This window comes from Mirounga leonina, unplaced genomic scaffold (assembly GCF_011800145.1).
Source record: "Mirounga leonina isolate KUSES-001 unplaced genomic scaffold, KU_Mleo_1.0 Mir_180, whole genome shotgun sequence".
Classification (NCBI taxonomy): domain Eukaryota; kingdom Metazoa; phylum Chordata; class Mammalia; order Carnivora; family Phocidae; genus Mirounga; species Mirounga leonina.
The window spans coordinates 34,817,176-34,832,213 of NW_023270469.1; the positions used below are offsets into that span (position 1 = coordinate 34,817,176).

At 44.7% G+C, this 15,038-nt stretch overlaps 1 protein-coding gene across 1 annotated transcript in view; it reads left to right on the plus strand.

Annotated features, from left to right (window-relative positions):
- ABCC12 (ATP binding cassette subfamily C member 12) overlaps positions 1-14,142 on the plus strand; it is a 68,545-nt gene extending 54,403 nt beyond the window's left edge. The window contains exons 22-29 of the mRNA XM_035025271.1: positions 1,948-2,104; positions 6,455-6,544; positions 8,861-9,050; positions 9,523-9,682; positions 10,716-10,794; positions 11,820-11,933; positions 13,483-13,647; positions 13,752-14,142. Of these exons, the coding sequence (XP_034881162.1) occupies positions 1,948-2,104; positions 6,455-6,544; positions 8,861-9,050; positions 9,523-9,682; positions 10,716-10,794; positions 11,820-11,933; positions 13,483-13,647; positions 13,752-13,844 (1,048 nt within the window). The 3' untranslated portion in view covers positions 13,845-14,142. The remainder of the gene's footprint in view (positions 1-1,947; positions 2,105-6,454; positions 6,545-8,860; positions 9,051-9,522; positions 9,683-10,715; positions 10,795-11,819; positions 11,934-13,482; positions 13,648-13,751) is intronic.
- The last annotated feature ends 896 nt before the right edge of the window (positions 14,143-15,038 follow it).

The window sequence follows — 15,038 nt, forward strand, 5'->3', positions numbered from 1 at the left end:
CGTCAGCTGCATTTGTAGACTTTATAAGCTAAAGGATAGAAACACCATGGTGTTTGGAAGAATATTTTAACTAAGCTCTGGGGAAAATAAGTTAGGGTGGAAACAGAAGGGGGAGGGTGTTACAGGCCTCAGCACGGCTGGTCAGAGGTGCTTCCAGACAGTCTTTTGAGGAGTTCTGGAACAAGATGGAACAGCAATGCCTGAGGATGATTGTGATTGTACCAGTGGAGGAATCTTAACTCTTTAGGGGTTTAAACATTGAAAGGTTTTCGTTTTTTCGCAATAATTTCTACCAGTTGTTCTGATGAAGCCCCTTTCCCACAATAGATCAGGGGAACCTTCAGTGGCAGTTGAACCTGATGTCTCTTGTGGTTAATGGTTCAGCTCAGTTAAAATTTCCATCTTGAATGTACAGTTGACCCTCGAACCATGCAGGTTTGGGAGCATCAACCCCCCACACAGTTGCAAATTTGCATCTAACTTTTGACTCCCCCAAACTTAACTACTAATAACCTACTATTGACTGGAAGCCTTCCTGATGACATAAACAGTCAATTAACAACATATTTCATAGGTTGTATGTATTACATACTGTAATCTTAAAATAAAGTAAGCTAAAGAAAGTGTTATTAAGAAAATCATAAGGAAGAGAAAATACATTTACAGTACCACATTGTATTTATTGAAAAAAATCCATGCACAGGTAGACCCATGCAGTTCAAACCTGTGTTGTTCAAGGGTCCACTGTATTCCCTCCCTAACATACCCAGAGGCTTGGAGTAGTAACACGGTGCTTTGTGTATGAGCTGTGCAGGATGGGGGGCAGGTGTGCCGCTGGGAAACCCCTGATCTATTCTTTTAAACATCCTCCCCCTTTTCTCTGAGCCTGGTTCCCTGAAGCTGGTGCAGGGGAATGGAGTGGGGGAGGACACATCCTCGGGCCATTCTTTCCTTCCTGCTACTCATTTCTGCTAGTCCAGCAAATTGTGGTGATGCGGTGTGGCAAGGTGGGGGCTCCAACAGGACCAAATCCCTAGCAGCTCTGCTGGGCATTGCTGATGGGCAAGACCTGCCTGGGTCTTCCAGAGAGCTCTTCCTGGGCAGTCTCACACTGCATTCCTTTGATGCAGGGCCTCTTTGCCTCATGCGGAAGAATAGGGCATTAAGACTGCAGCACCAAAAGTCACTTCTTTGCACCCCCAAACTGTAGCAACAGCAGGAATGGGCAGGATCTGTCTTCCACACATCTGGGGAATGAGCAACTCTAGGGGCGGGTCTTGCCCTCAACCTTGGTGTTGTCATCGCTCTGTCCCTCTACCCTGTGCCCTTCTCCTCTTTGGCTCAGTGAATACACAGCAAGGGTACAAGATGTCGGCTTTTTCTTCTAAAGGAGACCCCCAGCTTTATAAGCAATTGCCGTGAATCTTCTTTCTCTGATTTGAGGAGGGAAGCAAGCATCCTCCTTTCCCTTATTTTACCGTCCTAAACATTGATTCTCCCTAAAGGCGACCTCCTCCACAAACCAGCCCTCCCCCCTTTTATGGATCAAGGGGGCCAACTATCAATTCCACCAGGCCTTTGTAGGGAGTGGCTGACTCCAAAATAGGGATCTTTTGATTGTAGAGCATGAGATACTGAGCACCTTTTGTTCTCAGCTGTGAGTTCTAGTTGCCAGTTCTGGGAAAGAGGAAGAACCCACTCAGCACAATACTGTCACCTCAGATTATGTGCAAATCAAAGATGCCTATGGCAGCAGATTTTGGAGTATGGATATTTTCCTATCTTTGTAAGGGATTCCTATGTAGAGTGCATTAGCCCTTGATTAAAAATTCCCCTTGCCTTAATTTTCCAGTAGCCCCAACCCTAAGTTTTGGAAGCGCACCTGATCTCCTGTTTTGTCTGATCTTTTAATTTTAGGTTTAAAATGCTAAATGATGAAAACTCCAGCCACCTCCTATACTTTAACTGTGCTCTCAGGTGGTTTGCTCTAAGAATGGACGTCCTCATGAACATTGTTACCTTCATTGTGGCCTTGTTGGTGACCCTGAGCTTCTCCTCAATTAGTGCTTCATCCAAAGGCTTGTCTTTGTCTTACATCATCCAGGTAACACCTCATGTAAGGTTAGGCTTGGCCTGGAGGCTCTGGCATAGGGCATATCAAGGAGGATGGATGTAATAGAAGATCCAACTCAAATGGGTTCAAAGAATAAAGAACTTACTGGCTTACATCATTAAAAGGCCTGGCGGTTATGTGGGCTTCAGGAACAGTTGGATCATAGCCCCTGGCTTTGTCCTTATTCTGTGATGACTTCCTTCATGGTTGTACAATGGTGACTGACAGTCTCTGAGGGTTGTAACAGGAAGGAAGGAGAAACAGAGCTTTTCCTACCCTAGCCACTGAGCAAAAGCCCTGAGCTTTACTCTTACTGGATTAATTTGGGCATCCCAGAATTAGTTAGTGCCTGGATAGAGTTGTGATGATTGGCTTAGGCCAATAGAATTGGGATGATTGGCTTAGGAGTCACACCCTATCTGACCCCCAAGTCACACAGCTGTCCCACAATAGAGAGCAGGAAAAGAATGCTGGAGAGACAACCTGATGTCCATGACAAATAATACTGACTTCTCATTCTGGTTGCTTTGGTGTTTTTTCTTTTGAAAAGTAACAGTAATAGAGAAATAATAGTAATAGAGAATAATAATAATCAGGAAACACATGACATTTTGTGTACTGTTGTAAGTCTTGTATGTAAATTAATTCATTTATTCCCATAACAACCCTATGAGACAGGTACTGCCATAGTCCTCATTTTATAGATGAGAAGACTGAGGCTCAGAAAGACTTGTCCAATATCACACACCTGTCATGTGTGAGAGCTATGTTTTGAACCCACGTCATTTGGGTCTGATACCCATCTGAGTGTGAATCTTGGTGTGTGTGTTGTCTAGGGGATAAAGTGTCCAGCTACCTCTGGTTGGGAGAAAGATGAGGGGAGGGGAATAGATTGGTCTATAGACAGACTACCAATCAAATCGGTCTCTCTGTGGCTCCTTCTCACACCCAGAGCCTGTCTGAGTTCTGCTAGATAGAAGGCTCTGTAAGCCCCTGCAGGACATTCTGCCTCCATTCTGTCAAAAGGCTTTTCTTCCCTTTTCCATCTTCCAGAAATCTGTGACTCTTTCATTCAGATATCTCTTCCCAACCCCCTTGCCCTTAAAGGTCTATTCCTTTTTGAAAATCTCTCTGATATCATTTTAATGGCATTTTGGGAAGGGGAAGGAACAAAAATATATTCTTAGGTCTTTATCTTAAGTGGGAAAAAATGAATTTTTCTTGGGTAGGCAGTTTTCCTCATTGATGGATGTTTTTATTTGTTGTTGCCTAGTAAGATAGAAAGCAGATGATATTGAATAGATTCCCGTACTTGGTCCAAGAGAAACAGCTTTCCTCAACTGAGGTTGTGCTTTTTGGGGATATCATCAGCTTTCCATAAGATTATTTTCAAACATTGCTGTGAGGCTAGAGAATTTGAACACACTGAGATCTAGGGGAACACTTCTCTAGCTGGCTTTGTGGCTTTGTTGAGCATTAGTCCTTTTTGGAGAACACAGAATCCAAATGACAGAGTTTCCCTTGAGAACGGATGAGACTCCCTAGATGTGTAAAGTCCCACAGAGCAGAAAGTGAATGTAAAGTGACATCATATAACATCATGGAGGAGAATGAGCACTTACTGGGGCCAGCACTGTGCTGACAGGGGAGTTCTAAACTTGTGGAGGGCTGCCCGGAGCCTTGAGGGGCTGATACCCTTGAATTTAACAAAACATGTATAAGCCCTTCTCAAGGGCAGGGTTCATTCATTCACTGACTAGATAGCCACTGAGCACCTACCATGAGCCAGGAACTCTGGGAGGTGCTGTGGATTCAGCAATGAACAAGCTGGACAGGTCTCTGCCCTTATGGAGCTTATACTCCATGGGATAAAAAGAGGTATAACATGGGATGGAATAAATAAGTGCCCAAGTAAATCAATGAGAAGACTTTGGAAATTGTTTAAGTGTTATGAAGATAATAAAACAGGGAATGTGACTGTCAGTGGGGAAGCAACATTAGATCCTATAGTCAGAGGAGACCTCTGCCAGGAGGTGACTTCCAAACTGATACATGAATGACAAAGAACCAGAGAAGATGGAAGGTAGAATGCTTCAGGCTGAGGGGGCCAGGGCAAGGTTTGGGATAAGCAGGAGCTTGGTGCATCTGAGGAACTCAGAAGGTCATATAGTTTGAGCAGATTGGTAGAAAATAAGGTCTGAGGCATTGGCAGGGATAGACTCTGCAGGGCTTTGTCACCCATGGCAGGGGAGTTGCTTATATTCTAAGAAAGAGTTCTCAACTGAGGCACTATGGACATTTGGGCTGGATGATCCTCTTTGTGAGAGGCTATCCTATGTGTTGTGGGATGTTAGCCTCCTTAATATCTAACCAGGAAATCCTAGTAGAACCTCCCTCCTCCAAGGCTGTGACAACCAAAAGTATCCCTAGACATTGCTAAATGTCTCTTGAAGGGCATAATTACCCAGGTCAAGAGCCATTGCTCTAAGAGAAATGGAAAGCCAGGGACACGTATTGAGCCAGGAAGCAGCAAGGGAACCCTGAAAAGGGTCTGGACCGACACCGCTCCTCCCCTCATTCACCTGCTTGGGCCACACTGCCTCCTTCCTGTTAAGGCCACTTGCTGCTACTCAGAGCTACCCAAACCTTGAATTTACCTCATGGACTTCTTACTGTAAATGCCTCCACTCACACAGTTCCTTAACTTCCCTAACTGAGGCAACCCCACCCCCAAACCTGGCCCTCTTTCATGTCATCCTGTTTTATTGGCATTCTCACCATTTCTTGAAATTACCCCTGTCTTATCCTGCCAGCCTACTAGAACATTAGCCTCATGAGAGCAGGGGTTTTGTTCTTCATATTCAGCCCTGGAAAACCAGTAACCCCCAGCAGTGCCTGGCCCACAGTCACTGCTCACCTAGAGAAAGAAGACCTGGTCCTGCCTCGAGCCCACTAGCCCACCTTGCAACTGAGACAGGTGCTGTTGGTGCACCAACCTTCCAGCACAGGTCAGTTGGCATCCTGCTGCTAAAGGAAGGCGATCAGTCCAAGCCCAGAGCAGCCTACAGGTGTGGGGAGTTCCCCCAGCTGGAAGTGGCCCAGCAATGATAGAAGGGGGTCAGTGGAGATGTAGCCCAGCTTCCTCAGGACAACTCAAGTGTGTTCCATGCAGTGTCCCAGAGCTTCCAGTGGGATCAAGTTTCAGTTGCCCACAACTAAACCTCTTGTGACTTACCGTCTCTTCTGTGCCCCACTGCTCCCAGCTCATACTGGTACTTTTAGGGTCCACCTCCTGGATTAGTTTCCTAGGGCTGCTGTAACCAATTACCATAATTTAGTGGCTTAAAACCAGAGAAATTTATTCTCTCACAGTTTTGGAGGTCGGAAGTCCCAAAGGTGTAGACAGGACCTTGTGCCCTCTGAATGCTCTAGAGGACAGTCCATTCCTTGTCCCTCCCAGCTTCTGGTGGCTCTTGGCATTCCTGGGCATTCCTTGGCTTGTAGCTGCATCATTTCAATCTTTGCCTCTGCCTTCGCATCTTCTTCTCTTTTGTGTCTTCTCTTCCTCTGTCTCTTGGAAGGACACTTGTCATTGGATTTAGGTCCATCTAATCCAGGATGATCTCAAGATCCTTAATTACACTTGCAAAGATCATTTTTTCAAATGAGGTAACATTCACAGGTCTCAGGGATTTGGGTGCAAACATACCTTTTAGGGGGACCACCGTTCAATCTGCCCTAATATACTGCTTATACTCAAATTTCAGAGTTGGCTTCTGAGGGATCCTGGCCTGAGGTGGGTAACCTTAACAAGCCACATTCCCCACTCTGAGCCTAGATTTTCTCATGTCTGAAGCAAACAGACGGGCTTAATGGTTTTCTTCTACTCTGATGATCTGTGGTGATTGGATTTCAGTTGCTGTTTGGTTGTGGATAGGTTAAAGCAGGGAGGGCATAGAGGTGCAGGACCCCACCAGATGACAGCAAGGTGGGGGGATACCCAGCAATTCTGTGGCCCTGGGAGATTCCAGCTCATCAGCATCTTCCTGTCGCTCAGACTAAGAGTGATCAAGTGATACTGTGGTGGGATGGTACTTGCCATCTGGAGTGCCAGGGAAAATGTCATTACCCATTTGTTTCTAAATGCACAGGAAATGTTTAAAGGCAAAACACCCTAGTGTCTTCACTTCTAAGCACTTGGCTGGGAATGCAGGCCTACTCTTTGTGTGGCCCTGAGTGAGACTGGGGAGCGGTACTTCACAAGGGCTTCCCCTGAAAGTGGGACAGTGGAATCCAAGGGAGGAAAGGGTTCTAACCCAGCTGCTTGCTTCTCTACAATAGCTAAGCGGACTGCTCCAAGTGTGCGTGCGCACAGGGACAGAGACCCAGGCCAAATTCACCTCCGTGGAGTTGCTCAGAGAGTATATTTTGGTAAGAAATTTGTGCATGCCAGAGGAGGGGCTAGTTAACTCTGGCAAAACTTATGTAGGCATTTGATTTTTTAGACATGTGAAAGGCATCTTTTTAAAAACTGAAATGGGCCCACAACCCTCTTCTTAAAACCCATATTTACTCTAAAGTTCTTGAGGTTGAAGAAAATACACCTTTTAAAACATTTTTCTTCGAGGGCAGTTTCTGCACACAAAAAGAGAAATCAGTGGCTAACTTTAGTTCCTAAAAATTAATATTTGATTGGCTGAAATTGTAAATTGCAAAAAAACAATGGTTGAACTCTTCTCTGAAAGGTTTTTGGTTTTTTTTTTTTTAAAGATTTTATTTATTTATTTGGCAGAGAGAGACACAGCGAGAGAGGGAACACAAGCAGGGGGAGTGGGAGAGGGAGAAGCAGGCCTCCCGCCGAGTAGGGAGCCTGATGTGGGGCTTGATCCGAGGACTCTGGGATCATGACCTGAGCCGAAGGCAGACGCTTAACGACTGAGCCACCCAGGCGCCCCTCTAAAAGGTTTTTTTTAAGATTTATTTATTTTAGAAAGAGAAGGAGAGAGAGAGCACGGAGGTGGGGCAGGAGAGGAAGAAGGGAAGGAGAGAGAGAATCTCAAGCAGACTCCCCACTGAGCAAGGAGCCCTATGCGGGGCTTGATCTCATGACCTTGAGACCATGACCCTGAGATCACGACCTTAGCCGAAACCAAGAGTTGGACGCTCAACTGACTCTACCACCCAGGTGCCCCTTCTCTAAATGCTTTTATGTTCAACTTACAAATCCTGCAATTCTTTGAAAAGAAGCCTAGACAAGTTAAGCAATCACTTTTAAGGGACTTTGAATAGCATTTGGCCCCATTTACAAACTTAATTAATCTCTTTAAAACATTTTAAACTGTATTTTAAAATTTAGCGCATTTTATTCCCTTCATAAGTATCTTGATTATCTGATTTAACAAGCAAACCTTCCAGAGGTTATATAAATCTAATAAATTACACTTATAAATACAGTAAGCTTTAAATTTGCATAACCATCCCAGTGCTGTAGATGAACAGTAAGCTTTTAACTTAAAATCATGTTTAAATAAATTATTCAATTATACATTTTAAATTAGAATCACAGGCCCTTATGTTATTAATATTATTATACTTAAAACACCAAATATGCAGAATCCTTAAACTGATAATATTACTGTTACAATTTTGCTTCTCTTAAATATATATATTTATAAATATATAAATTTAAATATATATATTTTATTGGGCATGGAGCTCAATGTGAGGCTTGAACTCATGACCCTGAGCTGAAATCAAGAGTCAGACGCTTAACAGCCTGAGCCACCCAGGTGCCTCAAACTTCTCTTAAATATTTTTGTTATGAATTCTAGGTCAACTGGGGGTTAAAAATATTCACTAAGAATACAGTTATTTTCTCAGCTAATTGTGGTTGCTTATCACAGATTTGGGCTGGTCAACCACCCTACAAGGGCACATGAGGGTCTTCTTATCGCTAACAAAGACTCATCATTACAGAGGAGGGGTTGGTCTTATAACATAGCCAAGTTGCTCTGCTCCTTACTTAGACTTTGCATTTCTTGGATTTTTTGGAAACTAAAATGTCTTTTCCATGTCACTTTAAAGACCTCTGAACCTGACATTCTGCCTTCTTGTCGTCTTCTTACTTCTAACAGCATGATGACTCTGGCAGATATTGAAATTATATCTGATTGAATTCTGCAAGTCTCAAGATTCAGTCTGGATTTGTCATATAGCTTCAAGGTCACACGGCTGACACTTGCCCAGGCCCACAAGGCCCAGTAGGGGCTGTCCCTTATAGTTATCCATCTCTCTATTCACTAAGCTCCAGCCACACGATTTTTCTTTCTATTCCTCAAAGCTTGCCCTGGGCTCGGGGCCTTTGCACCAGCTGTCCACTCTGCCTAAAAGGCTCTGGACTCAAATCTTCTTATAGCAGGCATTTTTGCAGCATTCCAGGTCTCAGCTTGTATGCCACATCCTCATAGATGCCTTCTTCAACCCTTAAGTTACTTTTATTCCGCCTCCCATTTCCACCACACACACTCTGTATTCTGTTACAGTACTCTGTTTTATTGTCTTCACTTCTGATTTCACTTCTTGTTTATCATCTGAGTTCCCCACTGGAATGTAAGTTCTTGACTGAATTTATTGGTCTAGCTCACCACCAAGAACACGAGGACCTAGAATTGTGGGAATGAATGAATGAATTAAATGGATGGAAAAGCGAATGGTTATTAACCTGTCATTGGTCATTCTGCTTTTCAGACCTGTGTTCCTGAGTGCACTCACCCCCTCAAAGTGGAAACCTGTCCGCATGACTGGCCCAGCCGTGGGGAGATAACATTCAGAGACTATCAGATGAGATACAGAGACAACACTCCCCTTGTTCTTGACGGGCTGAACTTGGTCATTCAAAGTGGGCAGACAGTTGGGATCGTTGGAAGAACAGGTTCTGGTGAGCTCTGACTATGCTTTTTTCAGGTTGTTTTCTTTGCATTTCCACTGGGTGTGCTGGTTAAGCCACACCAGAGGGTGGTGTGTGTGTGTGTGTGTGTGTGTGTGTGTGTGTGTGGTGGATTGGCTGTTTTTTTTCCCCTCAAATCTCTTTACTGTAAATTAGGATTTCAGGTTGAATGGGTGTACGGAGTTGGAAACAATCACCCATCAGTTTTTGAATTAATTAAATGAGAATCATTCTGGTGAAACGAGGCCCAGAGGATGAGTCCTGTGTTAACAGCCCCTGCAGGGATGGGCAGGTTAGCCACATTAGGGCAGTGGATTGCCTGCACAGAGTGAGGCCTTTCTGTCTGCATGGTCATCTGCATGGAGACATTTCACTGCATTAGAAATTCCCTTGATGAGATACTTGATATGATGGAAGTGCAAACTGATGTTTGATTTGCTGTTCTTGCTTTTATTGTTCCCAGGAAAGTCATCATTGGGAATGGCCTTGTTTCGTCTGGTGGAGCCAGCCGGTGGTACGATCTTCATTGATGAGGTGGATATCTGCACGATTGGTTTGGAAGACCTCAGAACCAAGCTGACTGTGATCCCTCAGGATCCTGTCCTGTTTGTAGGTACAGTAAGGTAGCTGTTTTTGATCGTCATGCATCTATTTTTTGGAAGGTAAAATCAGACCAGCCAGGAGCTTTGTGAAGTGCCCACAGTGGGGATGAGAGAAGCAGCATCCTGAGGTGCTCACGAGCACTGCAAGTACCTGCTCTTCAGTGAAACCTTGGGAGGAGCCAAGGACTAGGGCCCTGAACATTACCTATATCTTATGAGCTACATCACCAATAAGCGAGATGCTTACACATAGGGTAAGCAGATATCCCAGTTGGTCCTGGAGAGCCCAGGTTTATGCCTGTGTCTCAGCATCCTATCATGTTTACCAATGGCCACTCTCAGAAGAGCCCATTTTGCGAAATAAAATAAGTGGTTACCCTATGTATGTAGCTGTCCATAGGAAAGTGCATCAATTTATTCCCACTGAGGAGTGAACAGAAGTTGTTCAAGTATAAGAACAGTAGGGTTGCAACTTTTAGGACTCAAGATCTGATGTGAAGGGACAAGAAGAAAGCTAGTTTCTCATTTAGTCCAGCACAATGGCTGCCCCTCTGATGAGAGGAATATTTCTCCCATTGAGCACCAGATCAAGTAGTAGGCTGTATACTAGACTCACACCCTGCAAGTGGGATACCCACCCTGGGCAAGGGTCTGGGAGCAGCAGCTATACCTCTTGCTTCTGAAGGTGGAGTGAATGCAATGGCAGAGTGAATCCCACCCCTTCACCTCCACCAAGAATTTGCAGAGGGCCAAATGAATTCTGCCATAAACGGCCATTGTGAGGACAAATGTGTCTTCCTGAGTGCCTTGCTCAGTGCTATCTCTTCTGCCTTGGTGGTCTCTGCCCCATCACAGAGCTGTGGGTTCTTGCTCTCTTGGTCTGAGGTTGGTTATTTTACGGACCATTGTCCTGGGCTAAGCACTACTTTTGGAGGCAAAGGGGTCATCACACACCACCTCTTACTCTCTCCCACAGGCTGCAGAAAACATGCCCCCCCCCCCCCCCCCCTGTCTTCCCCAGAAATCCAGCTCCCTGCTCTTTCCTTTATTGCAGGTACAACTTGGATCCCTTTGAGAACCACTCAGATGAGATGATCTGGCAGGTTCTGGAGAGGACATTCATGAGAGACACAGTAGGTCTCTGGGGCTGTCCAGGATGGACCTGTTTCTCAGCACCAGGGCCCCAGATACCTGGCCCAGGTTTGAATTGGACAAGCACTGGGCCAGCATTTGGCCAGGCTTATTTGTTGGCATCACATATGTCAGTAGAATGTGATCCTTATTTACTCTCTATTGTTTAAAGCAACACTAGATAATATGTATTAGGCCTCTGCAATGGTCCAGTCAAGAGCTCTGCATGCATTATCTCATTTGGTCCTGTCCTAACTATAACCCTCTGAGGTTGGGACTCCTACCCTGATTTTTAGAGGTACAGAAATGAAGACTCAGGGAAGAAATATGTGTAAGCTAGTAAGTGGCAGAATGGAGACTTGAACCCAAGTGCATCTGACTCTAGAGCAGATGGGGCATCCTTCTGCTCTGCCAATAGCCTTATTTGCTTCTGGGAACAGAGAAGCCCCAGGAAGGTGAGGGGGCATGGCATGCTCCAGGAATGGCAAATATGGCCAGTTTCTGTGAGATGGGGTCCTGTCTTATAAGAGCTGCAGCTGGGGTCAGCAGGTGAGCGTGGCCACCTCTGCAGCATAGAGGGGATTGTTTCCACCAAAACTTGGTACCAAGGTGAGCATGCCCCAATGCCACTATGACTGTATAAATCAGACACTTCCTTACCTTTCTTTGATGATTAGAAAACCCTCCCATCCCATGTCTATTTTGTCTAGGGAACTAGGGACCCTGGAAGCCATTTACACTTCGTTTGTGTTTCTCTGGAGCCATATGTGCACCATTTGTCCTCTTTTGGCAAGGTGTTTATGGGGCTCTATGAATCATACTGTGATTTTAAATTATTAATGTCCGCCTACTCCCTGGTCTTTCCCTGGTGCCTGTTTGCGATGAAATGATTGTTGTTTTGTATTTTCTTTTCCTCAGTAAAATAAAGCCAGCTGATGAATGCATGAGAAGGGGACAATCAATATAGACGATGCAGGACAATTTTATAGATCATCAGCATAAATGTGACATTTTCTGTGTTTTATAGATAATGAAACTCCCGGAAAAATTACAGGCAGAAGTCACAGAAAATGGAGAAAACTTCTCAGTAGGGGAACGTCAGCTGCTTTGTATGGCCCGAGCACTTCTCCGCAATTCAAAAGTAAGGAAACAGCATGGAAAATGGATTGGTCAAATTTTGGATATTTCCCGCAGCACCACTCAATCCAGGAGGAAGAGCCACGCGTTTGTCTTTCAGCAAAGAGAGAACAATTGAGCCATTTAAAAACCGATCACTTTCTTTTAAGACAAAGTTGTAAGGGATAAAAATTGAAAAATAACAGCCATTTACAGCAATAGCACCTGCCTCCCCTGGGCCTCCCCCTGGGAAGACTTGCTTAGGTATTTTCTCTGTCCTCCTAAGTGGTTTGAGTATAAGAAATCTGCCTCTTGACTTTTTTTTTTTGCCTTGTCCCTGAACAATCCTGAGGCCTGATAAACAACACCCAGGATGTTAAAGAACACCTTCAGAATGCTAAGAAATGAGAATTGTAAAATTTATACTCATTTTTCTTAGTGACTTAGTCATCCTTGGCTACTGATTTCAAGGAACGGGTTGCAGTTGCTTTAGAAATCCCATTCTCTGAACCCTGATCAAAGTGTAATCCATCGTGTATGTTGTGTAGATGTCCTAATGGCAGGGAGGGAGCCAGCCCCAGCATGCATTCCATCCTGACTGAGGCACTATAAGCTGCTAAGTGGTTTGTGTGCTGTGTTGTCTTTGTGTTTCATGCCCCAAAGAAGGTATAACCCCCTTTTACAGATGAGGACATGGAGTCTTGGGGAGGTTAAATAATTTAACCACGGTCAAGCCAGCTAGAGCTGAGCTCGAGCCCTCTGACTTGCAAACCAGCACTGTGGTCAGCAGAACTGTGCCCTCCCCCTCCAAGGATGTCCACGTACTGATAGCCAGAACCTGTGAATGCACCACCTTACCTGAGAGAAAGGGGCCTTGCAGATGTGATTAAGCCAAGGATTTTGAGGTGGGAGATTTTCCTGGATTACCTGGGTGGGCCTAGTATAGTCATGCAGATCTGTCTAAGAGGGAGGCAGGAGAGTCAGAAAGAAAAGAGGAGATGTGACCAATGGAAGTATCCATTTAGAGCAATGCCAGGAAGGTAGCACGAGCCAAGGAACACAGGCAGGCCGGAGCAGCTGGTACAGGCAAGGGAACAGTTTCTCCCTAGAGCCTGCAAAAGGAATGCAGCCCTGGCAAAACCTTGACTTTCGGACTTGTGACTTCCAGCTCTGCAAGACACTAACTTTGTGTTGTTTTTAAGCCTCTTGAGTTTGTGCTAATTTGTTATAGCTGCGATCAGAAACAAATACATTATTATAGCTCATGCTGATTCATGTTAGCATGGTAGATAAACTCTCCTACCAGGTTGTAAGATTAGAATAAACAACTTAAAAAGAGACGTAAATCATATATCACCTTACTCTTTCAGTCAGTCCCTCTGAAGGAGATGGAGGAGATGTGAACTGACTTTTACTTTGCTCTTATTTTTCTAACCTTTTGAGATGGACACTTAGCTCATGACTTTTCAGCCCTTCTTCTTCTTCTTCTTTTAATAAGTAGAGCTAAGACCGCGCGTTTCCCTCAGCTGCAGTTTTGGCTTAGTGTGACTTTTACAATGTGCCTTCCTCAACAGATCATTCTCCTTGATGAAGCCACCGCCTCCATGGACTCCAAGACTGACACCCTTGTTCAGAGCACCGTCAAAGATGCCTTCAAAGGCTGCACGGTATTGACCATTGCCCACCGCCTCAACACGGTTCTCAACTGCGACCTCGTTCTGGTCATGGAAAATGGGAAGGTATAGGAAGTTGTTGGCGTAACCTCCCCAGAAGCTTCAGTGGTTTGGACTCTAGGTGAGTGGATCTTTTCTGCCAATTTCAGCTCTTTTTCTCTGACTTTCAGGTCGTCGAGTTTGACAAGCCTGAAGTCCTTGCTGAGAAGCCAGATTCTGCATTTGCAATGTTACTAGCTGCAGAAAACAAAGTTCGACTGTAGAGGTCCCTGATGGGGCCACATCAGCTGATTTTAGAGGAGGAGGAGGATGCTTCAGATGAGTTGGAGGAGCCTGCAGGAGAAGGGCCTGCCATTTCCGCAGGCAGCCCTGGCCCATTGTTCCTTCCATCCCTGACACATAAGTTGAGCTAGGGCGGAGGTTGCTGTCCTGCCTTACCCAGCCCATGCCTCCCGACCTCACCTGGCAGGCTTGGGGTTGGTTCTGGGTGGTGAACTGAGGCAGAAGAAACTAATGGATTAAAAAACTGCCCCTCACCTCCTAAAACCCCAAGGTCCCCATCAATGTGTCTCCATCAATACCACCTCAGTGCCTGAGATTGGAAACATTGTAACTTTCAGTTAAACCTGATCAAACGGAATGGGAAAATGCCTAAGGATGGAATTTGTAAAAGTTTCCTGCCTTGTTACCAGAAGGGAAAAGAGCAGAGTTTCCTTCCCGTTGAAGTCCTATTCACATCTATTTTGAGTGTGTGACAAGCAGTAACTACACAGATCTGTAGCATGAAAGACTGATTACAGTGTTTGGTGAAAAATTAAAAAAAATCATATTATATGTTCCATTTGATCTATTAGAATAACGAGGAAAACAAAAGGTTGGAGTTTCTCTATAAATGACATTTTTATATCTTCTATATTGGTCACTAAAATGCAGTAGGAAATAAAACTACCCTGAAATGTTGCCTTGCAATTATTTTACTGAAGATCTTCCACTTTCTGTACTACTTCCTCTCACAGACCCTAATTGCTTTCTGGGTAGACTCAGTAATAAACTCCCACAGCATCCCCAAATAAAAGGCTTCCTTTCCAACTTCAAGGTATGCTATGTCAGAAACAGAAAAGATATGTTTTCAGTAGCCCAGCAGTGAGTGCTGTTAATTCATGGTAACATTTGGAAGAAAATAGGAAAGGAAAGGAAAGGAAAAGAAAAAAGAAAAGAGAAAAGAGGAAAAAAGAAAAGAAAAAAGATCCAAAGGGTTCTTGTGCAGTGTTTGCCAAGGGCACACCCACAGTCTGATTCTTCGTCTTCTTTTACCTTTGAATTCCCCAATGATGTTTTGGTGAGGTTTTCTGGACTCACCTCCCAGCCCCCAGGCTGAGCTCTAGATGTGGCACAGGGCAGCCATGGCCAACAAAGCTTCTGTTTGATATCTCCTATACACCTCCCCTTCTCAGTCT